At 34.2% G+C, this 26,259-nt stretch overlaps 5 protein-coding genes across 7 annotated transcripts; 2 read left to right on the forward strand and 3 right to left on the reverse strand.

The window, feature by feature from the left end:
- The first annotated feature begins 6,683 nt into the window (after nt 1-6,683).
- Nucleotides 6,684-8,741, forward strand: LOC130806355 (uncharacterized). The gene is made up of 3 exons (XM_057671388.1): nt 6,684-6,843; nt 6,926-7,990; nt 8,068-8,741. Exons 1-3 carry the CDS (start codon nt 6,705-6,707, stop codon nt 8,739-8,741), a joined length of 1,878 nt encoding a protein of 625 aa, XP_057527371.1. The 5' UTR covers nt 6,684-6,704.
- A 76-nt stretch (nt 8,742-8,817) lies between these two features.
- On the reverse strand, nt 8,818-9,527 carry LOC130801600 (uncharacterized). The gene is made up of 2 exons (XM_057665509.1): nt 9,075-9,527; nt 8,818-8,998 (listed from the first exon to the last, which is right to left on the reverse strand). The coding sequence occupies exons 1-2, from the start codon at nt 9,525-9,527 to the stop codon at nt 8,843-8,845; spliced, it is 609 nt and encodes a 202-aa protein (XP_057521492.1). The 3' UTR covers nt 8,818-8,842.
- A 15-nt stretch (nt 9,528-9,542) lies between these two features.
- Nucleotides 9,543-11,562, reverse strand: LOC130806357 (protein MAIN-LIKE 1-like). Its single transcript, XM_057671394.1, has 2 exons — nt 11,494-11,562; nt 9,543-10,955 (listed from the first exon to the last, which is right to left on the reverse strand). Exon 2 carries the CDS (start codon nt 10,950-10,952, stop codon nt 9,549-9,551), a length of 1,404 nt encoding a protein of 467 aa, XP_057527377.1. The 5' UTR covers nt 10,953-10,955; nt 11,494-11,562; the 3' UTR covers nt 9,543-9,548.
- A 1,169-nt stretch (nt 11,563-12,731) lies between these two features.
- Nucleotides 12,732-22,573, forward strand: LOC130806378 (uncharacterized). Of its 2 annotated transcripts, none has more exons than XM_057671427.1 (2): nt 12,732-13,346; nt 21,038-22,573. In XM_057671427.1, exons 1-2 carry the CDS (start codon nt 13,040-13,042, stop codon nt 21,061-21,063), a joined length of 333 nt encoding a protein of 110 aa, XP_057527410.1. In that variant the 5' UTR covers nt 12,732-13,039; the 3' UTR covers nt 21,064-22,573. The 2 variants fall into 2 exon arrangements, with proteins under 2 accessions (XP_057527410.1, XP_057527419.1); XM_057671436.1 differs by lacking the exon at nt 21,038-22,573 and adding an exon at nt 18,448-18,642 and having other exon boundaries at nt 12,733-13,346.
- LOC130806364 (uncharacterized) lies at nt 17,939-24,799 on the reverse strand. Of its 2 annotated transcripts, none has more exons than XM_057671416.1 (4): nt 24,400-24,799; nt 22,541-23,007; nt 18,395-18,639; nt 17,939-18,307 (listed from the first exon to the last, which is right to left on the reverse strand). In XM_057671416.1, the coding sequence occupies exons 2-4, from the start codon at nt 22,987-22,989 to the stop codon at nt 18,075-18,077; spliced, it is 927 nt and encodes a 308-aa protein (XP_057527399.1). In that variant the 5' UTR covers nt 22,990-23,007; nt 24,400-24,799; the 3' UTR covers nt 17,939-18,074. The 2 variants fall into 2 exon arrangements, with proteins under 2 accessions (XP_057527399.1, XP_057527390.1); XM_057671407.1 differs by having other exon boundaries at nt 22,541-23,161; nt 24,400-24,773.
- Nucleotides 24,800-26,259: the final 1,460 nt, after the last annotated feature.

The following is a 26,259-nucleotide window of genomic DNA, read 5'->3' on the forward strand; positions in this document are numbered from 1 at the left end:
ATAAACTTACATAAATGAAGTGACATGAAAGTAGATGAAAACATAAATGAAGAACTACAAATCCATATTAGGGCAAAAACTAGAGAAAGCATTAAAGGGTTTGAAGTTCTAAAATGAGGCACTAAGGCACTCAAAATAGGCATCCCCCCAAGCATTCATCGGGTTTTACAGAAATGAGGGGTATTTATAAGCTTAGAAACAAATGGGGTAAAAAGCCCTAAAAGCCCTCGAAGTTTGGTTTGCAAAGAAAAGAAGTCGCGCAGTCTGGGGCTTGAATTCGGCCGAATGGAAGGTGCATTCGCCCGAATAGGCACCCATTCGACCAAATAGGCTCTATTCGGGGTTTCCAGCAAGTCCAGGCACATTTCCTTGAGTTCCAAAAGTCATTCGCCCGAATTGTATCTTGGTTCGCCCGAAGCTTCATCCATTCGCCCGAATGGAGTTGTGGCTCAGCCGAATGGGTTCTTTCCTTGGCATAACTGTATCTTTAAAGCTCTAGATGACTTACGGGCTTTGCGAAGACCTTGCCGAAGACTTTGAATGCTTAGGAAAGCTTCGATACACGTGTCTAATCTTCAAAGCATCTAAGTCTCGTACGCAACGTAAAATACCTTGAAATCTCCGAAAATACCTAAAATTACCTCAAAACACCATGGAGACAAGAACAAGGTAAAATCATGCGTAAAGTGTGTAAAAAGCATTCTAAAACGCGAGACTCGACACTACAATAAGGAGATAAATGTACTCTAAAAACGAGCACATCAATATGTTCTTCGCACATTAGGTTTTTGTGGTTCTTGTTCTTTGATTTATATGTTCTAAAACTTGGGGAAAAATTGCAAATATGATTCATTGTGATTTGTAGTTCTTGTTCTTCACACATTAGGTTTTTGTAGTTCTTATTCTTTGCAAATCTGATTCATTGGTGTTCTTTTCAATCAATTATGTTCAACTTATTTATGATGGAGTACTTTAAAATGATTATCAAATTACATTTAGATTTATTATGTATATTCTTCTTTCAATTATGTTCAACTTCTTTTAATTATGATTATCAAACTGTGTACAATTGGGGTAAACTGAGTAAATTGCGTAAAGCCTTTGAATTAACTAAACTGAGTACATAAGAAATGAAGATAAAGATTGAATATGACAAATAAATAGTTATAACTGTAATTTACAACTTTTGTATCCCCTAATGAAAAACATGTATCCTTTGATGAAAAATATGTACCATGTTTAAAAAATGCAAATTGTTTTCTTAAAAACACACTTATGTACTTTGTTTAGTTATATATGTATTACTTTTCAATATATATCTATATCATTTATAAGAGTGTATCTGCAGTACTTAAAATTTTTTTCTAATGCAGGTGAAAACGAAAAAGAAGTTGCAAGAAGACTGAAAATCAATTAAAAAAAGAAAAAATGTCTTGATATAAAAAAGGCATTTGAAATTCTACATTAAGAATCAAATGTGTCATAAAAAGTCTTGATAAGAAAAGCCTTTGAATTAACTAAACTGTCTACAATAAATCTTATTGCCTTTACACTATCAATGTTAGCCTTTACATCATCAAATTGTCTACAAGAGTTTAAAAGTCTACATTAAGTATCAAATGAATTCTTTTTGCTTTATATCGGGTAAATTGTGTACTACTTGAAAAGCGAATTATTTATCTTCTTAATAGGTAAATTGTGTACATATTGTGGTAAATTGAGTTCATATTGGGATAAAATGTGTACATATTATGATAAACTATGTACATATTGTGGTAAATTGAGTATATAGTGGTAAACTGAGTACATATTGTGGTAAACAGTGTACATATTGAGGTGAACTGTGAACATATTGGGGCAAACTGTGTACATATTGTGGTAAAATTGAGAAAAGCTTTTGAATTAACTAAACTGTTTACAGTCAATTAAGTTATAACCGTTACATAATCATTCTTTGCCTTTACACCATCAAACTGAAAATCACTTCAAAAAAAAAGAAAAAAAGTCTTGATAAGAAAAGGCATTTGAAATTCTACATTAAGTGTATTTTTTTGCTTTACATTGCGTAAATTGTGTACTACTTGAAAAGTGAATTCTTCATTGTCTTAATAGGTAAACTGTGTACATATTGTGGTAAATGGGGTACATATGGTGATAAACATGATACCCAATTTATTAAATACTACATCAAAAGGTATGTTATATTATGTTAGTCATGGTACATAGTTTATTAAATTCTATATAAAGAGTTTCACTATTTGTGTACATATTGCGGTAAACGGTGTACATATTAGAGTAAACATTAGGGGTGTTCAAAAATATCCGTATCCGAAAACCCGATCCGATAACCCGCTTTTCGATTTTTAAAAGCGGATAAATAACCCGGTTTCCAAAATTCGGATAAACCGGGTCGGGTACCCGGTTTTAAAACCAGGTATTCGGGTCGGATACGGATCGCGAATTTAGGAAAACCGGGTACCCGGTATCCGGTTGTTTTTTTTTTTTTTTTTTTAAATATAAAAAGAGAAATTGAAAACCCTAAAATCAGATTCTACCTTGGGCCGCCTTCTATTCCAGACTTCCAGTCTTCTTCCTTCTTCTTCCTCTGTGCGCCATTCGATTCCTTCGTCTTCGCTTGCCTTGTTCCTTCTTCTTCCTCTGATCGCCATTCGATTCCTTCGTCTTCCTCCTTCATTCTTGCTGCTTGCCTTGTTCCTCCTTCACCATTCACGCCATTATCTTTAATTAGGTAAGTTTGTTTCAATATTTTTGCCATGTTCTTCTTCAGTCGTTAATCTTCTTCTTGTTTAGTATGTATTTAATTTTTTTTTTGCTTGCCATTTGTTTCAGAATTTCAGATTTCGATTCTCTGTGACAAATTAAACAGAGTTTGTTTCAAAATTTCGATTTCGATTTCATGTAACATAGCAGAATTTTCGATTTTCAGTACTCAATTAATTTTTTTTTTCATTTTCGATTTGAACACAAATTTAATCTGCCATTTTCCGTATTGAATTGAAGATCTACATGGATTCTTACCCAACGGTTCCACCATCTAGATTTTCGGTAGTTCTTTTACTTCTTTATCAGTTGTTCAAAATTCTGATATTTATTCTGATTTTCTGTATTTATGATGTGATATTTCGTTTTGATTCATGTAAGTTGTGAGTTGATTGTGAATTGATTGTGTACAAGTAATGAATGAACTGTGATGAACTGATTGTGTTTGGGAATTACATTTGGAGAAAATAATTGATTGGGAATCACTGAATTGTGATGAACTGATGAATGAACTGATTGAAATTGATTCATGTAAGTTGTGAGTTGTGATTACTGATTACTGAATACTGATTGTGTTAGCTGAAAGGTCTTGGATGAAATGATGATGAACTGATTGTGAATTGATTGTGTACAACTATTGAATGAACTGTGATGAATTGATTGTGAATTGATTGTAGTATTGTACAACTAGCAATAAACTGATTATGAATGAATTGGTAACTTGTATAGAACATGGGGTCGTCTTTTGATGATAATGGAAATTCACCACCGAATGAAGGAACTCAATTTGAAGAGAGTGTTGATCGCTTGTTCGATGATGTTGAAGATACAAGATCACCAATTAAAAAACAGAAAAAACAACCTCGTGCAACTACTAGTACGAGGACTAATAGGTCAAAATGGTGGGATCATCACACAATTGATGAAATGGATTCAACAATTGCTCATTGTAAGTATTGCAAAACTTCTATTAGTTGTCCTAGCAAAAATGGAACAACTCCTTTGGCTAATCATATTAAAAGATGCAAAAAATATCCTCCAAATTTGGATATGAAGCAAAAAAAAATTGAATTTGATATTGCTAGAAGAGTCAATGAGGATGGTAGTGTTGATAGTGTTGGTGTTCCGAAATTGTGGGAATTTGATTATGATTTGTGTAGGAAAAAACTTGCTACAATGCTTATTGTGGATGAATTGCCTTTTGCTTTTGTTGAACGTGAAGGATTTCGTGAGTATTGTAGGGCTTTGAATCCTTTATTTAAGATTCCTTCTCGTAGCACTGCCACTAGAGATTGTTATAGTCTTTTCATTGAAAAAAGAAAAGAGTTGAAATTGTTTTTTCAAAAGTTTAAGTCACGAATTTGTCTAACAACAGACACTTGGACATCAGGGCAAAACTTAAGTTATATGTATTTGACTTCACATTTTATTGATGATAACTGGAATTTGCAAAATAAAATCATAAACTTTTGTCCCATTGCTGGTCACAAGGGAATACTCATTGGAAGAGCCGTTGAAAAATTTCTAGAACTCCTTTAGCAATAGAGGAGAGTTTGCTTGCGCTTGAAGAGATGGAGGAAGGTTAGTATAAATTTTTAATTATTTTTCAATTGATTATTTGATATTTAACAGTAAAAATATTTTTCCTTTAACCTTATATTGTTCGACTGTTCGTGCTCTTGGTTTAGGTAATGCATTAACTTTGGAGCATCCGGAAGTCATAATCGATGAAACTCTTGACGCCGTTGAAGTTGAAGATGAGTAATGGAGCATGAAGTTTGAACTTATAAATTTTAATAGTTTATGGAATTATGAATTTAAGGAATTGTGGTTGTATTTTAATTAACTAATGCTTGTATTTTAATAGTTTATGACTAAGTTAGACTAGTTAGTTAAGTATTTTAATATTATTTGAATTATATGTTTAAAAAATTGTTAAAAGAATTAAAAAAAAATAAAAAAATAAACAAAACCGGGTACCCGGTTTTCGACCCGGTTTAAACCGGGTCGGATCCGGAATATAATTTTAGCTATCCAGAAAACCGGGTACCCGGTTTTTCGGAACCGGGTCGACCCGGTATCCGGTTTTGAACACCCCTAGCAAACAGTGTACATATTGTGCTAATCTTTAAATAATTTAGAATTTATCATTTATAAAGTGAGTTATTTATTGTCTAAATAGGTAAACTATGTACATACTATGTCAAAGTGAGTACATATATAAAGTGTTAAACATGATACACACTTTAACAAATTCTACATTAAAGCTCCACTATTCGTATACATGTTGTGGTAAACTGTGTACATATTGTGGTAAACTGTGTATACATTTAAACTGTGTATGGCAGTGATTTATCATTCCTCCCAAGAAAAAGAGTTTGAATTAATTAAGGGAATTATTATTTGTCGCCACCTTTTTCATTTTATCGCCACCCCCCCCCTTATAACAAAATTACCATATTACCCCTAGATTAAAAAAAATTACAAAAATGCCACTTAAGTTAAAAAATGTTTAAGAAATGTAAATGGCACTTAATAACATTGTTATCGCTTAATGACATTATTATCGGAATTATATATATATTGAATTTTCAGAGGCTTTATGGTAGTATATTCGAATTCAAACACGATACCTTCTCTCTAAAAACTCTCTAAAAATAATACGTAAAGTTAAACAAGCTAGAACTCTAGATCGAACATCAATGGCATACCAAGACGTGCATGATAACGATCCGATATGTAATTAATCGGTTCGATTTTTGCAAAAAAAAAAAAAAAAAAAATAGGAACGTAGTCGCACAAACCAGTCGCACAAAACGTGCGACTGGTTCGTGCGACTGCTTCATAATTTTTTTTTTTTTTTTTTTTTGTATTTGAATAAAAAAAAATAAATAGAAGTCGCACAAAACGTTTTGTGCGACTTCTATTTATTTTTTTTTTTTAACTTCGAATTATAAAATTTATTTTGTTTAATTAAATTATTTTATTTTAATCTATTGTTGTGCTATAATAATGGTATTTTATTATAATTATTTTGTAGAAATAATTATTTTTTAAGTTATTATTATTTTGATATATTATGATAATGTTATTATAATTATTATTTGCAGGACTTTGAAAATTTAGGAGATAATATAGATTATTCTGATAGATTTGTTACCGATAGAGAATTTGATTCTGTAGATGATTTACATACTTGGGCTAATGAGATAGCACTAACAATTGGATTTCAATTTACACGTGCTTCATATAAAAAAAAAGAAGGGCGTTCTAGAGTGAGTCTGTACTTAAGATGTCACCGTTACGATAAAAGAAGTGTTGATTTGCATAACTTAGACAATGCTCCCCGACCAGGTTCCAAAAGTAGGGGTTGTCGGTGTAAATTTATGATTTTAGGAACTAGTCGTAACCCAAAGGAAAGACCTTGGACGGTTAGAGTGTTTCCTGGTGAAAAAGGAATACATAACCATCCGTTCTTCATGTACATAGATGGTCAAATAAGAGTAAATAGGATGACTGTGGATATCAGGCAGCACATACGAGATCTAAGTGCAACTGGCATGCAACCAGCATTTATAATGTCTTCAATTAGAAGAAATTTTCCTCGTTTTTATGCTAGTATGAATCAAATTTACAATGAGAGACTGTCAATGAGGAGAGAAGAGATGGATGGTAGGACTCCTCTTCAACACTGTCTGTATATGGCCACGGAGCATAATTATGTAGTTTGGAGGGACTTGGATAGTGAGGATCAGTTGACTAGATTATTGATTGCGAATCCAACTTCTATCCAGATGCTACGTTCGTGGCCCCATGTTGTGTTGATAGACACAACGTACAAAACGAATAAGCAAAAGTGGCCCCTTTGCGAAATCATTGGAATGACGCCAATGAATCATAATTTCTTGGTTGCATTATGTTTGATGCGAGATGAGGCGGCTGTGTCTTATTCTTGGGTGTTGGAGAGGTTGAGGGATATTTACGGGACAGTGCAGACGCCGGATGTAATCGTAACGGATCGGGATGAGGGTTTGTCTGCAGCTATTCATGCTGTCTTTCCAGGTAAACATGTTTTAATTATTAATTATCGTCGATCTATGTATTATATATTTCTGAATTAATTTTAAATTTATGTTTAATGCAGATGTACGACATCTATTATGCGTATGGCATATTGGCAATGACGTGGAGAACATGGTCGATAAATTGTGTGGCGGCAAGAAAAATCAACAGGGCCAGTTATTCAGGCAAACAAAATGGAACCCCTTGGTTAACAGTATGACGATCGCCGATTTTGAAAACAGATGGGAAGGGATTGTGTCCACTTGGTCGACTAGGAACCGGAGAGTCGTGCAATATTTGGCAGGAACATGGATTCCTCACAAAGAGAAATTTGTGCGTGCGTGGACGAATGATTGTTTGCACTTGGGTAACCAGACTACCAGTAGAGTTGAAAGTCAACACTCTTCCTTCAAGTACTACTTGGGTAGCGGTAATAGCTCATTCGATACGCTGTTTAAAAGGGCGCACGCACAAATTACGAATCAACAATCAAAAATAAGACAAGCTCTTGAGGAATCTAAGAATTCCATTTCAAGAACGTCGCGACTAAATTTTCTACGACCGTTGTATCGTCATGTTTCTATATTTGCCTTGGAACTATTGATGATGGAGCACAACCGGATGCTAACCCTGGGCAGTTGTCTTTTAGAAAAATGCGGTTGTGTCATTCAAAAAACCCACGGATTACCATGCGCGTGTTACTGTTACTTGTCTATCAGGTCTAATGGTGCTTTGTACTTGGACGATATACATCCGTTTTGGAAAACGTTAAAGTATTTAGATGCAGAAGAAGACGCGAACGAAGAAGTACGGCACGCAAACGCCGATGATAAAGAGTACTTTCAATCGTTGGTGGATGAAGTTTTAAAATCCGACCCCTCAGTACTACGACGCGTCTCTCAGGTACTTGAACATGAGCTGCACCCCGATGGTGACGACATACCTGAGCCCGAAGCAAGTCCACCGAGGAAAGGAAGACCAATGACAAGCAGAACCTTGAGGAGAAACAAAAGTGCGTTTGAGTACAGTAGATCGTCCTCAAGGGGTCGCGGATCAAGATCATCATCACGCGGGAGATCCAGTGGTAGATCAAGCAGCCGGTCGCATCAATCGTCAGTTGGAATTAACTTCAGTTTCAACTTATCAGGTACTCTTATTTCTTTTCATTTAATCTTATATGTTTTATATCAATATTGGCGTAATGATATATTGTTATTTATTCAGATGGTGCAGCAGGTCGTGATTTTTCACTTTTTCCGTGGCCAGATCACATTCCATTTATTCTTCCGCCATATCTGTTTGATTGGATTGATGTTATAGGTGACGGTAATTGTGGATTTAGAGCTATTGCCGCCACAGAGTTAGGGGGTGAGGAAGCATGGCCTCTGTTACGACGTGCAATGAGTTTGGAAATGGAAACGCATAGAGAACAATATGCACGCTTATATTTATCAGCAGATTCGGTGGAGGAAGCTATATTCAGAGTTGGTGCCCACAATAAAGGACCTGCTCCGTACGATCACTGGTTGGAAGCGACAACACTGTATTCTGCAGCAACATTTTTAAACATAGCAATTGCGTATTATGGCTCTGCGGATGGTCATCCAATGTACAATTGTTTAGTGCTTCCTTTAAGAAGAACAGGGGGAATGCATGGCGTAAATAAACTTATACATATTCTTTGGGTAAACGGGAATCATTATGTTCAGCTTTTAATGAACGATGATTCATCTCCACTGCCGCCAGTCCAACAAAATTGGAGAGCAGCTAACAATTCATGTGCAGATTTAGAAAGACAATATCGTAATAGGATATCACTTTGGAGTAGAATGTGCAACATACAACGACAACAGCATAATAACACCGCCGGAGACGCGGTGAATTTAGATTCTCCATAGTGTTTATATATAATTCAATTGTTCAAACGATTAAAAAGTTGTTCATACATAAAGATTAAATACAACAATTGTTCATGCATTACAAAACAGGTAAATGTCTATTAGGGGCTGCGCCCTCTACACTCTTGCCATTCGGAAAACAACTCTCTAAGATCCTCTAAATACATATCAGCAGCATCTCTTTCCCGAGGCGTCATTTGAGCAATAGCTGGCATCCTGAGCAATGGTGCAAGTCGAGTTGGAAATTCAGCAGCAAACTGTAAAACCAGACAATTGCAAAGTCAATACATGTTATGAAACATAAAAATAAAATACATAATTAGGAATACTAACATATTCGACTCTGTTATCAGCAGCACCAAACGCAGCAGCAGGTCCTTCACCTGGGATGAGAAAACAGTGGGAAGACACTCTAAACCAGTCCACGTAATCCGGGGCAGCCTCTGATGGAACCGATGCGCGACGCTGTGCCTGCTCCACTACGCGGGCACAGTAAGGGAACCTACTCCACATCTCCGTAAACATACAGGAAGAAGCGAATGTAACTGAGTAGGAGCCCTGTGCTGGTCGCAGAGCTTGGGTAGGTCTCAGCGGAGCCGGGGGAATCTCCTGTGCAAAACCGAGCTGCCTCACTGTCCTCTCAGGCAAATAGACCTCCACGATATCGAAACAGGTGATACCACCGATATACGAGGTACGTGGGTGCTCGTTCAATAAAGACCTATCATAAGTCAAGTATGGAGTCCACTCCACCTGCTCACAATGAATATAATAAATAATCAACATAACATCTCTGCCCTTGACAAGTTAAACAATTAAGTTTGAAGTCATGTACAAAACCTGTGCCTCTGTCATGGCATCCAGTATGCTCCTACAGTCTATCAGTCTGCTCAGCTCGCGGATTGGCTTCGACGGGGACCACATCTCTGCCCTTGTCTTGTTCGGCATGTCAGCTTGACGCGGATGGGGGCGGAAGGCTGGGAAGTACTCGTAAATCCATGTCTGCAACAGTGTCAGGCAACCAGCAATAGTCTTGCACCCAGTCCTTGTCGCCATACCCAGTTGGCGATACATGTGAGCAAGCGTCACTGCACCCCAAGCAATATCAGCCTCATCAGCGGTAACAGTAACAACAGGGTGAGGACGCATCCCGACTCTAGTCTTATCCACGAGCAACGTGGAACCTACTATAGCCATGTAGTAGGCGGTACGTTGAGTATCCATAGACTGAGAACGGTGGCATAGCTGCAACAGTGCACCAACATTAATGCTGCCGCTTGTGAAGTGCCCCTTCGCACGCAGCTCCGACAATGGCATACCAAAAAGGCCGGCCAGGCCAAGCTGCCATTCATTATCAGACGGTTGCACGGGAAGTGAACCGTCAATGCCAATTCCCAAGATGCGTTGCACGTCGTGCAACATTATGGTCATCTCCCCCCACGGCATGTGGAAGGTGTTGGTGTCAGGCTGCCACCTTTCCACAAATGCCGTAATGAGAGCACTGTCGATGTGCTGGTGCATTATATACGGCAGCCGACCAAGGGGAGTACCGGGTAACACTCTGTACAATTCATCAGACATTTCCTGAAGTCTAATGATTGAATCCAACGTTTTCTTCCGAGCACGACATTCCAAAATCGGAGGGGTGCGCTCCGATCCCTCAAATATAGCCTTTGCTACGTGCCCACCGTAGCTGGGTATTAAAGTAGTATCAACAGGGCCCCCGGGCTGGGCTGATGTGATTAACCAGTCCGTGTCCGCGGACTGCGATCGCCTCCTCCCCCGTGGAGCCGCATCCTCAGCCTGGCTTACTCCTGCCTGATCAGAAGTGCCACTCGAGCCCTGCCCTCTACTCTTGAACTTAACAGCATGGCCTCTTACGATCGTCCAATCAACAGGATGACATGCAGACTCATCCTGACCAAGAGACTCTTCCCGACTAAGAGACTCGTCGTAATCAGTATCATCGTCACCTGAGCCGACCGTATGACTATGTAGGCTACTTTGGCGCTCAAAGTGACTACGCACTTGCTCTAGGGTACTTGAACGTTGGGCCTGACTATGTATGGCCGCTTGTTCTTGCCTTGCTCGCCTTGCAGATCCCGTAACCCCCCTCTCATGGGGATCACCTCTCAGTAAAGTAGGCCTAGATCTATTGCCGCTTAATAAACCTCTAAAAAACCCTTTTCCTTTACCTTGATTTCCAGCCATTTACTAGAATTTTCATAATTTAAATTAAGACAACATTTTAAATTACTTAAAATCAAATAAATTAAAAACAAGCAACACGTAAAATATTTCACATTTACAAATAATTAAACAATTATTATATTCATAAATATTTAAACAACTCAAATTTAATAAATTAATTACACTAAACAAATTCATTACAATAAAAAAAAAAAAATTAAAACCGGTCGCACAAAATGTGCGACTGTACAGTCGCACATTTTGTGCGACCGGTTCGTGCGTCCGGTTTTAATTTTTTTTTTTTTTTTCTTTTTCGAATACGTAAATCAATAACTACTTCTTACAACAACATTATCATAATACATATTATTACAACATTTACTAAATAACATTAACTAACAACAAACTCTTTCAAAAATTTAAAAAAAAAAAAAAAAAAAAAAATTTGGTTTTGGCCCAGTCGCACAAAACGTGCGACTGTACAGTCGCACGTTTTGTGCGACTGGGCCGAATTCAAAATTTTTTTTTTTTTTTTGCTTCGATTGATTTAAAAAAAACTTACCTCGAATTTTTGTTGACGATTTCGATTCCAAAGTTTTAGCTCCGCTTAATTTTGTGTGAAGAATTTGATTTTATGGAAGTGATGAAAGTGTTATTGAGTGGATTTGAAGTGTTTTTATATAAGTTATAAGCTTAGTGGCATTTTCGTAATTTTTTAAATTTCAGGGGTAAAGTCGTAATTTCATTCAAGGGGGGTGGCGATAAAATGAAATTGGTGGCGACAAATAAGAAATGGGTTAATTAATATCTACAATCAAGTTTTAGCCTTTACACACTTTATGTATAACTTTAAAAGGAAGTACATAGTTTCAAATATCAAGTATATATGGGAAGATTATACACTTTTTAAAACCACTTCAACTAGATAAAAGTGTTAGCTCAAAAGTAGTTTCAAATATCATGAGCAACAAAACCATCAAATTGTCTACAAAAGAATAATAACAAATGTAGTTATAGCCTTTACATCATAATCGTTAGCCTTTAAATTATCATCATTATCGTTGTTAGCCTTTATAATTCCAAAAGTATAATCCCAAAGTGTCTAAAATCATCAACTAGACAAAAAATATCATCATCATCGAAGCTGATTCCATATAGTCATCAATGAAGCAACCTGGAAAATATGAGTTATAACTTGAGTTACAACTTGAGCCTATCAATCAATACTAAATCAAATATTGATGATATTTTTTAAAAAGGTACATAGTTTCAAATATTGGGTGCATATTTGAAACTATGTACCCAATTACCTCTTTCAAAGTAATATAAATGACTAACTTCTAATTTTACATCACCACACTAAAATAAATATAATAATCGAACATAAAACCAAAATTAAACGTAGAAAGGATAAAATAATACAAAAAACTTACAAATTTGGATAAACACATTATAACAGCAGCCTTGAAAACCACATAAACACAACCTCATTGTTTGATAACAATTCACCCACATTGTTTGATAGCAACTTGGCGAAACAATTTTGGAAAATATAAATACTTGCAAAATAGTTGTCTCGTTATTTGTAAAATGTAAAGATCTTATGATAAAAACTAATAGTTGTCTCAAAATACTTCAGACAACTATGTACTGAATTAAATTGATTTTGAAATCGGGTCAATTTGAGTTTAATTATAAAATTGAGTAAATATTGGATTATCAAGTCTGCTTTAAACACCTAATAGAAGTATTATTATTTTTTTTAGGGTTGGCACGACTTTAAATTTAAAAATATTCTTCATTAATTTATTAATGAAAGGGAATATTATATAGGGATAGGTATCTCTTAGCAAAACATTAATTTAAGTCAAATAAATGTCCTTATAGTGGAAGACTTACCAAACCCGCCCAGACAACTCTTGCAAGAAATTAATTAAACACAAAATAAGAAACCAAACCAATCTTGAACTCTCCTTTAACCTTAAAGACTATCCTCCTCTTTTCAGAATTCATCCTTTACTTCCAAATTTTTTTTTTTTATTTATCTTCCAAACAAAAATCCACAAAAAAAAGTTATTTATTTAATTAATTTGATCAAAGAAATAAAAATGGAAGGTTTAATTCCAATGGTTTTTAGGGCAATTAAAAGAAATAAAATACGAAGTCAATATAGATGTTTGTCTGTGGGAGCTACCCAAACTTACAACTTAGCTGATTTTTATGATGATCATCAAATTATTCATCATGATCATGATCATGAGCAAAATGGTAATAAATTGTACTCCACTGAGATGCAGCCACGTGGTGAAGGGCATCGTCGTCGGTTTTCCTCGGCCGGAGAAATGGGAATCAACGGTGGATATAATAATAATTTCATCAAGTATGATCATCATGATGAATCAAATGGTGGTATTGGTAGGTATACTAGCCCTCCTAATAATAACCAAATTATTAAGAGATATACAAGTCATAAGATGTTCATGTTCTCTTGCATTAGAGGAGCTACCTAAATATTTTTTTTAAAAAAATTTGTGTTATGTTTAAATGAGAAATTGTTGTATGAATTTAGTCCACGCTATTTTAATGTAAATTAATCTTTAAAAAAACTTTTATTAAAATAGTAAGTATTTTTGCTGAATAATAAGTATAATCAGTATAGTTATTGAGAAATACTTGTTATTTTTTAAGTTTTTATACAAGGCTTTTACATACTTTTTAATGGACCAGATTCCGATTTAGTCCATGATTATAAAAAAATAATTTATTTACTAATTTGAAAATAATGAAGTGCATTAATATATAGTGGTTAAAAGTGATGCCATGCCATAGACACTCCTTTGTCCAGCATATTTTGCATTATTATGACAAAAAACTTTTACATTGTAATTAAATTTATGTAAAATAAGTGAGATAAAAGATAATAGTGATAATTCAATAATAGAAGTGGCTGCGTGAGTGGGAATAAAATGATTGTAATATTTAATATACACAGATTTGTGCAAGTACTATAGCTATTGGCTGCTTATTTTTGTTTTGATAATTTTTTGGTTTATTTTTTTATATTTTATGCTCCCTTCTAATCTCTTTAAATGTTTCATTAATTTTAGCATATATATCAATGCATTATTTAATCATAAATATCTCTAATTTTATTTACGTAAATATTATAAAAAGTTTATATAAATAACTTTTTTTTGGTGGATTTTTGTTTGGAAGATAAATAAAAAAATAAATAAATTGGAAGTAAAGGATGAATCTTGAAAAAAGGAGGATAGTCTTTAAGGTTAAGGGAGAGTTCAAGGTTGGTTTTGGTTTCTTATTTTGTGTTTAATTAATTTCTTGTAAGAGTTGTTTGGGCGGGTTTGGTAAGTCTTCCACTATAAGGACATTTACTTGACTTCAATTTATGTTATGCTAAGAGATACCTATCCCTATATAATATTCCCTTTTATTAATAAATTAATGAAGAATATTTTTAAATTTAAAGTCTTGCCACCCTAAAAATAATAATAATACTTTATTTAAAGCAGACTTGATGATTCGATATTTACTCGATTATGTAATTAAATCCGAATTTACCCGACTTCAAAATCAAATTAAAATAAAGTAAAAATCAATGTGGACACAAAATCCTATTTTAAAATAACCTTAAAAATCTAACCGAAATCAATACGATAACCTGAATGAATACCTCTACGTCTACTATGTATTATAATTCAATAATATAATATTATTGGCTGCATTATCAATTGCCAGCCATGTCTTTCGCATCAACATTTGGCCACTTATGGATGTGTTAATAAAATATACTCTGTATAATATATAATATATATGTGAGAATCACAAGTTGAGTGCCTTAAACTAGTTGGGTCATTTAAGAATAAGAGAAATTAAATGTTTTAAAGTGAAATCTTGATCTCTAAATAATACTAAAAAGAAATTTAATTCTAAGTTTACTTTGGACAAAATTTATTCCATTTTTACTGTTTGTGTAGGATGACGTTTTTTTCCAATCTATTAAAAGGAAATGCTATTTCATGTAGTCATTTTTATTTTATTCAAGATAAATCGCGATGTAACATATAGGGGTTTATTATTTAATATCCAAACTACTTTTAAAAAAAGTAAAAAAAAAAAAAAAAATTACATTTTATAAATTGCTAAGATGAATAGCGATTTATGTACCCTTTAAGTCACATAATTATTTGCTTTTAATATAAACCACTATGTAGCCCCTTTAAAAAAACCACTATATAGCATAGCCGTTTATATATGACCATAAAGGGGCAAAATTTTTAATTTTAGCTCCACGAATTAGCAAAATTATTTGTAATAACAATTATATAACCAAGCTGCACCTCATTTCATACGCTTGAAACGTGATCATAACCCATCAGTCAAATTACTTAGGTCACGTTTTAAGGGTATTCATAGTACTTGACTATTTCACAGATTATCTTTAACTAAGGTTTAATCACACATCATATACGTTTAACTTTATTATGAGGTCTAGTTAATATTGAAATCTCCCCTCAAAAACAAATCACTCATTTTTAAATGAGACCGTCTTGCGGTGAAATCATCTCAATTGGGCTAGTCCAATATATACTTTTTGTCTTAAAATGATCACTTATAACGTTAAAATGATCACTTACAATCTTAAATAAAATATTTACTTTTTATAGTCTTAGACTGATTACTTATAAATTTAAAACGATCTTAAAATAATCAATTAAAGTAATGGATTAATTATATAGGCCCGTCTCATGATAAAACGGTCTCATATAATACGAGCTGCAAACAAATTAATTATTGAATATTCATATTGCTCAAAATACAACATATTTAACTTTTTTAGGAGTAACATTTTTCGAAAAATGTTGATACGAAGTGTAACATTTGATATGACAAATTTTAAAAAAGGATAATTCAAGGTGTCTAATAAAGCCATGAGTAGGTAGTTTCTTGTAAGTCTAGAAGACATACACACAAGTCTATGTTAATGCATTTGGTATTTGGACTTAATCCCATGAAGATTTCGGTATGATTGTCCACAAAGCGCTATTCATCGTTGAAAGATACACCATTTTCCATTTAAATACTATAAAAGCGTGAATCATGATTCATCCAAGTTGGATATACACAACACATCTATTTCTTTGTTTTATTAGTGTGTTTTGAAAGATAGAATGTTAGAACAATTCAAATTCGAATCGAATTTTTTTCATTGCATTCTATCGATTTTTATTGGCCATCAAATTATGTGACTAAGAATTTTTTCTTAAGTAAAAACGCTCTAATTTGGTACAAAACGTATAAACAAAAAGTTGGTGTATTTTAGGGTGACATATCTTTTTGAAAGGGCGATTTGCGCTGTGAGCCAAAGTTGCAATTAAAAATTTTAGGAATAACATATTTAGTTTAGACGTAATGTTTTCCAATGGCAGTTTTGAATTAAAACATGTGGCACCACCTTAATATGAGACGGTATAATTGGGCCGACGCAAAAACCAAAAATTAAAAATAAAAATGCAAAACCCAAAAAGTAATAAAATAAAAATTCAAATTTGACCTTAAAATTATCATTTCTGACATTTAAGTTATAAATTTCAACTTAAAGTAAATCTTAAAAAGATTAATTAATTTTGACCTAAAAGTGATTAATTTTAACATTAAAGTGATAATTTTCTACTTATAAGTTTATAACCTTAAAAATGGATCAACTATTTCAAAGTCTTCAATTTCGACGTTAAAAAGAACAATTTAGACAGTAAAATATCAAATATATAGAAAGTGATCAATTAACTAATCAATTATAAATTTAAATATAAGTCAATAAAAGTGATCAATTTTGAAATTAAAATGATCAATTTGTACTTACAACTTTATAACCTGTAATAAATCAATTATTTTAGTGTCTTCAATTTCGAGGTTAAACTAATCAATTCAGATGTTAAAGTGATTAATTACATATAAAGTAACCAATTAAATTATCAATTATAATTTATAAAATAATCAATTTTAACCTTAAAGATATCAATTATGACCTTAAATTGATCAATTACTGATCACATTATAAAATGTTTGATTTTCTTATTTGGTCAAGTCATCTTAAATGTGTCATTTCTATTTTGGATATGTAACTTACCATATTATCCTTACTAAATTTAATCTCTTCTGACTTTTACACCTACTAATCTCATTTCCCCCTATTAAAATTTAAAACCACAATATTTTTTTCTTTCACATATGATCTCATTTAACCACTTAAAAAATAATGAAAAGTCAAATAAGACACATTGAGTGAATAGAAGGGAGTATAATTAAATTGATTGGCTATTAGCCTTAATATGAGATGATTGCTCCCAAGACCTTCTATAATAAGATATGTTACCCCTAAATTGTTTTATGTCACCCTCGTAACCATCTGCACCAAGCTATATAAAGGTGGTGTTGGTGGTGGAGTCGTCGGTTTTGTTTTGAACAGCTTCAAACTCTTCTCCTCTTTGTTTGAATTTGTCCGAACTTATTTTCTAAATTCTATGATAGTGGTCAATACTTCAAATTTGATCTTTTCAACAGGGTAAATAACGTGTACTCCTATGTTTCAATATTTTAAAATGAAAGAATAATGAGCACAAGAAATGATTTCAAGAGCAAAAGAATTTTAGTCTGATAGTTAAGAATTTGAGTAGTTAGTCACATACAAATTACAATAGATATCCTCAGAACAGTCTGAGTTCGACCTAAAGCAACTTCAAGGATAGCTATGGATTGGTGGCTGTAGAATTGTAGCATTCCGAGAAAAATAAGAAAATATATATTTTGAACCACTACTAATTTAAAAACGCTAAGATTTCCATCGTTTTACTATTGTATTACTAAACGATACTTAAACTACTATCAATGACTTACACTACTTTAACTTAATCAAACCACTAAAATCTACTTAAATTGCTACGTAAAAAATGCTCAAAGTCTAAATTCTATGGAAAAAAAAAAAAAAAGACAACAAAATTCCGGACTGCACAACATACCAAGATATAACCGATACAAGACGATTTTATTTGTACTTCACATCATTGCAACTGCACTAATTCTCCAAATCTGCAGGCCGGAACTCCATAAAACAAGGCAAACTCCTTAAGCAAGACATTTTAGTCTTGCAAATGTCAAATAACCGGTGTGGCCTCTTGCTTCACTGCAAGGCTTTGCCATCACTGTCGTGGCAACGGAATCCTTTCCTGTTGCAGTCGAATGTTGGCGTTTTTTGCGAGGTGGTGATCGGAAGGAAATACCTTCATCTACTTCGCCAACTTCGGTACTTAATTCTTTAACTTCATAAGTTCGAAGGAGAATCTCAAACGTCCTTATATCTAACAATGGCAAACAAAAATTAATCCAAGGCCGGAGATTTTTCAAATATCTGTAACTACATACACCAAATAATTTTAGGAACCTACCAGTAAATTTTAATTTGAGTGTTTCACAAGATCGTTGCACTTGCTCGATGCAGGGTGAAAAAGAGCATATTACTCCATCTGGTTTTAACATCTTTCCGGCTGATGGAATGGCAAGCCAAGGTTGGGGCAAGTCTAAGAAGACCGCATCAGCCTTCCCTGAAAATTCATCAGGAAAGCCCTCACCCTGAATATCTCTAACTCCCACAGTAACTAAACTGCTCACTCCAGTCATCTCAAAGTCCTCCCTGTCAACGAAAATTCAAATATTTACCATAGCACTTTACATGACATCTAAGCACAAGTGTGTTACAATACTCTTAGATGCAATTTCCTATTTCCAAATGCAATTTAGTTTGAAAACTTTAATACAAGATCTCCCATCCTCTTAACTTTCATTCGTCTCGATGTAAATTTTATTAACATCAACATTTTATAATTTTTAATTAAACACAATTTGAGATATTTATGATTGAATATGTGCATTGGCAAACGTGCAAGAACCAAATGGGACAATAATAGTAAATAAGAGGGAGTATTATTTATCGTATGGTATAAAGAAGGGTAAAGTTATGTCATTGTTGCAACAAAGTTAAGAAATCACTTATTAAAGAGTAATAGAAACAATATACAACACAACCATAACAAAAGTTAAGTAATGAATTACATATTTGATTCCATTTCCCAATCCTTCAAAAACAGCTACCAGACACCCCTGAAAGTGTTGCTGCATAAAGCAACAAGCTAGGTTCATCACAATGTTAATGCTTCGCAATTGAAACACAGTCACTCACTGGACAGATTTTTCTAATTTGTTGGTGATCGTGAGCAAGCCAGTAGCGTCAACCTGAAAAAGTAAATTGAAAATGCAGCGCACATACTTGTTTATGTGAGATGTGGGAGAGTAGAAGGGAATCAGGAAGCCTAGAATAGCAGTCAAGAAGATGGTTCCCATGACTAAAAGCATGATGGCTAGCCAATTGCACATATTGTGCAGCACAACATACAAGCCTGCCATGAAAGCGACTGACATCATGCTGAGGGATATGCCAGGGATAAATCGAGGGACAACAAACTGAGCTCGATGTCATCAAGGTAAAACATGGAGTTGAACATGGCAATGGTGTTGCTGAATACGAAAACTTGGAACGCAAACTTGTGCACCAAAGTGGTCATCCCTTCATGCTCATTTGATGAGATGTACCCTCCATTTGACAAGCTAGAGGGTACAACTCATCACATGAGCATGAAGGGATGGCTACTTCGGCACACAAGTTTGTGTTCCAAGCTTTCGTATCCAGCACCACCATTGCCATGTTCATCTCCATGTTTAACCTTGATGACATCGAGCTCAATTTGTTGTCCCTCGATTTATCTCTGCCCTTTTTATGCATAGCCCTCAGCATGATGTCAGTCGCTTTCATGGCAGGCTTGTATGTGGTGCTGTATAATATGTGCAATTGGCTAGCCATCATGGTTTTAGTCATGGGAACCCTCTTCTTGACTGCAATTCTAGGTTTCTTGATCCCTCTTTACTCCCCCACATCTCACATAAAGAACAAATATGTACATCTTCAATTTGTTCTTCAGGTTGACGTTATTAACTTACTCAAGATCACTGACAAATTGGACAAATATGTCTAGTGAAAACACTGAACTTCACTACTTGCTGTAGAATACCAAATAATTCCAAAAACAATCTGCTAATTGTTGCAGAACCTCAGTTACTAAATAGGATAGTCAACTTCATCAATCAAGTTCAGTTCTCTAGGAATACAAGAGCTTAGCCACAAAAGACTACCAATCAATCTAATCCACATATTAAGTCATATCTTTAGATATCATATGATAGGTATATAACTACAATTTAGAAAAATCTGCACAAAATTTCATTGAAAAAATCATCGTGAATAATACAAACTTTCGCTTATTTTCCTACACTAATACCAACTTTTGATTAACATGAACAATACCAACTTAGGGGAAGTTTACCTCGAATAATACCAACTTTTGTTTAAGCATTAATTTACCTTTCTTTTTTGGTCAAATAAGCTACTATAAAAAAAGTTGATATTATTCTAGGCAAACATGCCCTTAAGTTGGTATTATTCATGGTTAATAAAAAGTTGATATTATTGTAGGAAAATCAAAAAAATTGTATTATTCACGATAATTTTTTAAATGTCATTTAAATGAACTACATATCAACTAATTCAAAAGAAACAATGAGAAATCATAATCTTGGAGCTGGTCCACTACACAAGCCACTACGTGGGTATAAATGTCATCAGAGATGTATCAACAATACACGCAAAAACTAATTGAGTAATAAAAAAACAATGTTTTAACCGGATAATTGGTTTTATGTAGGGGTAATTTTGGTAATTGTCATGTAGGGTAGTTTAGGGAATAAGTTAGTATTAAGTGGTAGTTTTGTTATAAATAAGGGGATTAGGGAGTTATTATCTTTAAGAAATTTGCAAACACATTGTCGGTGAGTTTTATACTCAATAGGGAGATTGCAAACATCTCGAATAGCTTGTTCTATCTTTTGTTATTTTACTTTTTTGGGGTGTAATCTTTCTTCATCCATTTTATGATTTAATTTCACTTTTGTCCTTTTATTAATTTGTTGCCATTTTACAGTATTAGTGCAATTAATTGGTTCATAGCAAACATGATATCAGAGCAGTACTATCCCGGTGAATGAAAACTCGCTAGAGATTGCGCGAATCCAAAAGATACTGAGGAAACTAATCTTGATGTATTTTTTGGGGGTTTTGGGGCTGAAATCTCACCCTTAGAGATAACAAAAAGGGTTTTCCAAATAATGTCATTCACTCATTCAAACCAACCTCGATGATTGATATTTATGAAAAATGGCAAAAAGGAATTTGAGAGTTTTGTGATGAACAATTAGAGGAAACAGAACTAGTGGGACACAATTGTAGCCAAAAGGCAATGCTCTACCTCCATGAAGGAATGAAGGATGAACTCATGGTAATTGTATACCATGAAACCACCTAAGTGGAAGAAAGCAAAAAATGTCGCTAGATTATTGAAGGAGATTGTCGGCGGCGTTGGCGAAAAACCGAGGAGGATGATATAGCTGAACACAAAAAAAAAGGAGAAAAAACATGAGAAAATAAAGGATGTTGTCAGAGTACATGGCGGCAATGGAGGCTCTGGGAAGGCCGCAGCGGCGATTCAACCTAAAGAAGAATTCGAGGGACAACTGAGAAAAGAGGAGATAAAGGAGAGAGTTGGAAGTGTGGCGGTGCAAGGTCTCGCCAACAACTTTGGGCAGTTGGCCTGCGTCTGGAAGAAGAAGGCAGAAGCAGGGCTCTAGGTTGTTGGGTTCGCCGACGTCAGAGGGGGGCAGGAAGCCACCGGGCCGACATGAGAAGGATTTAAGTGATGGAGGGGAGTGAAAGAGTTGTTATAATTTTAGGGTTCTTGGGTTTTAAGGAGAAAGAATGGGAAAATGGGAATGTAGGGTGCCCCAGCGAGGAACTTTGATTGGTCATATATGGAACTCGGATTCCTTCTCCAACCCCTTTCTCTCTCCCGGTTTCTGATGGGAAAAGAAGATTTAGGGTTAATTTTTGAAAATGACGATGTCAGTGATGTCAGCATGCCATGGGTATTTGTTGGGTTTCTCAAAAATCACTTTAAAGGTGGCACAAGCTAATTTTTATCCACCTTGAGGGCAAGGTGGAACTTCAGGCGGCTTATATTGCAATGACCTGATTATTGGTTATACGTAGGTGTAAATTTTGTAAATGTCATGTAGGGTAACTGAGGGAATAAGTTAGTATTAAGTGGTAGTTTTTTTTATAAATAGAGGGAATGAGGGAGTTATTATCATCGAGAAATTTGTAAACACATTGTGGGTGAGTTTTATACTCAATAGGGAGATTACAAGCATCTCGAATAGCTTGTTCTCTCTTTTGTTATTTTACTTTTTAGGGTTGTAATATTTCTTTGTTCATCCATTTTATGATATAATTTAACTTTGGTCCTTTTATTATTTTGCTGCCATTTTACTGTATTAGTGCAATTAACGAGTTCATAGCAGTTTTGTATATCTAGACTACAGACTATAGAGTAATATTTTAAATAAATCAATTCATTAGAAGGCAAGCTTACCTTGCTGAAGCAGCCCTTTGCTCATGAAAATCAAATGTACAAACACGACCTGAAGGAGCAATAGCCCTAGCAAGCGACGTCGTAAGAGAGCCACTACCTGTACCAGACTCTAGCACCAGACATCCTGGGACTATCTCTAAGTACATTACTACAAAGCTAATATCAGCTATGTAGAGAATCTGGGTCCTATGACTCAGAACCAACGTCCATAACTCCGGAGTTGGTGCCAACAAGTAAATAAATCCATTTTTATTGCTGAAAACTTTGGACCCAAATGGTTTACCAACCCAGTGAGAGTGATTGAATACTCCAAACCGATTTTGCAGGATGGAACCTTTAGTTACTTTGATTGCTTTCATGTGGTCATGGCGCTCATAGGCTATAACAAGGTCCCCTTCTTGGATTCGGCGTTGGAGAGTAAGTCTTTGGGTAGGGTCTGCAGGTAGCATAATGCTGGAATCTCCTCACTGTAAATAGACTCTTAAATTTACTTAAGAATTGCTAAAAACATCATTATCTGGTTTTTAGATCCCAAGTATTCAACTCAAATTATTTCCAGTAAAAGCAACAAAAAATTCACCAATATAAATTTCTTCAAACAAACTCCAATTTCTAATTTAACTGCAGTTGAAGCAATATTTAATTAGAATTGCTTACAACTAATATAGATAAAGTTAAATGACTTCTTTAACATACATGGCCCAAAATCCATGAGACCATCTTAGATTAAACTCCCTCCGTCCTTTTAGTTGGTTAATGACAAATATTAAGTGCGAAAAGATAGTGAACTTGTGGATGAGATAAAAAGATAATTGTGGGAACATTACCAAAAGAGTAAACGGTGCAAAGTATGTACGACAACACAAAATAGAAATTTAGTGAAAATCATATGAGATGGAGATAATAGCACATCTATATATCACAAAAAAAAATATGATAAGGAAGAGATACTTTGTAGCTAATCAAGCACATATACAAGATTTCTTAGCATAAAACTAACCAAGTTCATGAGAAAGAGCTAGCACACCATCAACTCATGTTAATACCCACTTTAGCAACGCAACAAACTCAGACCTATACCCGTTCATGAATCATATCATCAAATCCATACTAACCACAACAAAAGGTTTCCACTCACTTTGATAACAAAATATGTTCCAAGATTAATTTCTTTAATGAGTGAGATTCACAACTTAATAAAATTGCAACATCATGAAACGATGAACTAATAATGCTCACTTACGCCAAAATAATGGTGACAATACTTTTAATGATAACAATTCTTAAATGCATTTCTTCATATTAATCAAATTTTATAGCGATAAAGATCAAGGACAATGCAAGGAGTTACTTTACCAAGTCAAGCAACAAGTAACTATAACTTATACCAAGGCTTTTCAACCCATAACAATTAACCAACACCACAACTACAACTTGCAACACCAATAATGATTAATGTCACCAACCTCAACAACTAAGATTTACTAACAATAACGATCAATGATCTTAACAATATCAACCACCATTGACATAGATAACAACGTTAATTAACAACCACTACTAGCAACCAACAATCCTAAACATCACTAACAACTAATACCACCGTCATTTTCAACCACAAAAACCCTACAAAAGATTATATAAAGCTGTCCAAAAATTACAACACCATCAAAATGCACAGTAGTAGCACATTTAACCATTATTTTAATCCCTAACATAAACAATGACTTATCCATGTTTGATTCACAAAATCAACTTTTACCCACAACAATCTTCACTAAGATTTAATAACTACAACTCAATATGACGATAAAACTCACAAATTTAACAAAATTTGCAATTACAAACAAGAATCTTACATGAAAAGAGGAGTAGCTCAAAATGGGGATGAAGAGGGTGATGGGGCTGCAAAAATGGTGGTTCTTGTGGTGGTGTTGCGGTTGTGGAAAGGTGGAGAACGCGTAAAATGTTGCTGCAACTATGGCCCACGCGTGTGGGAGGGTGGCGCACGCGCAGGGATGTACGAGAGACTAAATACGCAGCAGGGTCGCGGCCTGCTGCTGCTTGGTTGTTGCTGCGTTTGGTGGAGTGCAGTGGTGCGTGAGGCGGTGGTCGGTGGTCGGTGGTCGGTGGTCGGTGGTGAGTGAGGAAGAGAGGAGGCGTGAGAGGAAAAGTAGAATGAGAAAAGGGGCACGAGAAAAAGTTAATTAGGGTTTCCTTTTAATTTTTTTTTTATTTGTCTTGTACGAGACCGTTTCATATGAAATAAGCTTATATATTAGCCCATTCTTTTAATTGATTACTTTAAGATCGTAAGTAATCATTTTAAGGTTACAAGTAATCACTTTAACGTTATAAGTGATCCCTTTAAGACAAAATATGCGTATTGGGTTAGCCCAATAGAAATGGTATTACCGTCTTATTTAAGAATTAGTATTCCCTTTTTATTTCTTTTCTATTATTTTACTCTTTATTGGGTTGACTCAAAGTATAATGAACACTTGTTAATAATAGTTATTTTTTGTACTTTTAAAGTGATCACTTATAACTTACGATCTTAGAGTGATCAGTTGAGAAATGAATTAATCACATAAATCCATCTCATGTAAGATGATCTTATACAGTACAAATTGTACTTAATAATGAAAATCTAACTCGTCTAACGATATATATGCTTGTTTATAAACACAAGATCAATTAGTTCAAAATGAGTAACTTAACTCTTGTTAAATTTTGTAAAAATGTATCATCATCTAATAATCCTATAAAAGTCTACTAAAAACGAAATATAAACATTTCTATACTTACAAATAAGTAATTGGTTTAAACTAATTTTAAAATGTTAATTTTAATAATAAAACTCTCCAAAAGTCATTTATATGAATAAAAATGACATCATAAAATGACGAGGTGTTACACTAGTCTAACTTTAATTAATTATGCTCTTCCTCCAAGTAAAGAACGAATTACCCAACAATACTTTGACTCGGTAGTAGATAAAAAACACATTTTTGTAATTTTTATTTTCAATAAACGACTCCCCCTGTAAACGTCATTGACTAACCAGAAGTGGATTTGCTAGAATAGCCATCTAACATAGGTTTGATGATACCAAAACACAAACAAACTCTAGAAGTACCCATGAGATACATAAGAATCAAAGTAAACTTTAAATGGTCGTCAATTGTCTCTCAATTGTCGGAATTGAGCTTATAATATATCGTTGGAAATCTCTTAAATTTTAGTTTCTAATGCCACAAATTTTGAAATAATGTGATTTTCTATCAAATGTTATGGCCAAAAGAGTAACCATGTATCAAATTTGAGTTTTTAGAAGCAAATTTTAAACAATTGTCGTTTCTCGCTCGGTTGTCAAAATTAGACATAAAATATATCGTTAAAAAGTTTTTTAAGTGTAGTTTTTAATGACGCAAACCTTGCATTAATGTGATTTTCCATCAAAAAGTATGACTAAAAGAGTGAATACGTATCAAAACCCAGCACAAAACTTTTGCATTATAACCTCTTCACTTCTCTTTTGCTTTTTTTTTTTTGCAAAAATTCTTCTACCTAGCTAAAATTAAAAATTTAAAGAAACGAAAATATAAATATTAATTAAATCAATAAATTGTATCTAGTGGCACAAAATGTAACACCCCAGTCCAATAGACCACCGGTGATTACTCATGAAGACTGTAGACTGACCCCCACAGACCAAC

The sequence above is a fragment of the Amaranthus tricolor genome, chromosome 1 (assembly GCF_026212465.1).
Source record: "Amaranthus tricolor cultivar Red isolate AtriRed21 chromosome 1, ASM2621246v1, whole genome shotgun sequence".
Classification (NCBI taxonomy): Eukaryota; Viridiplantae; Streptophyta; class Magnoliopsida; order Caryophyllales; family Amaranthaceae; genus Amaranthus; species Amaranthus tricolor.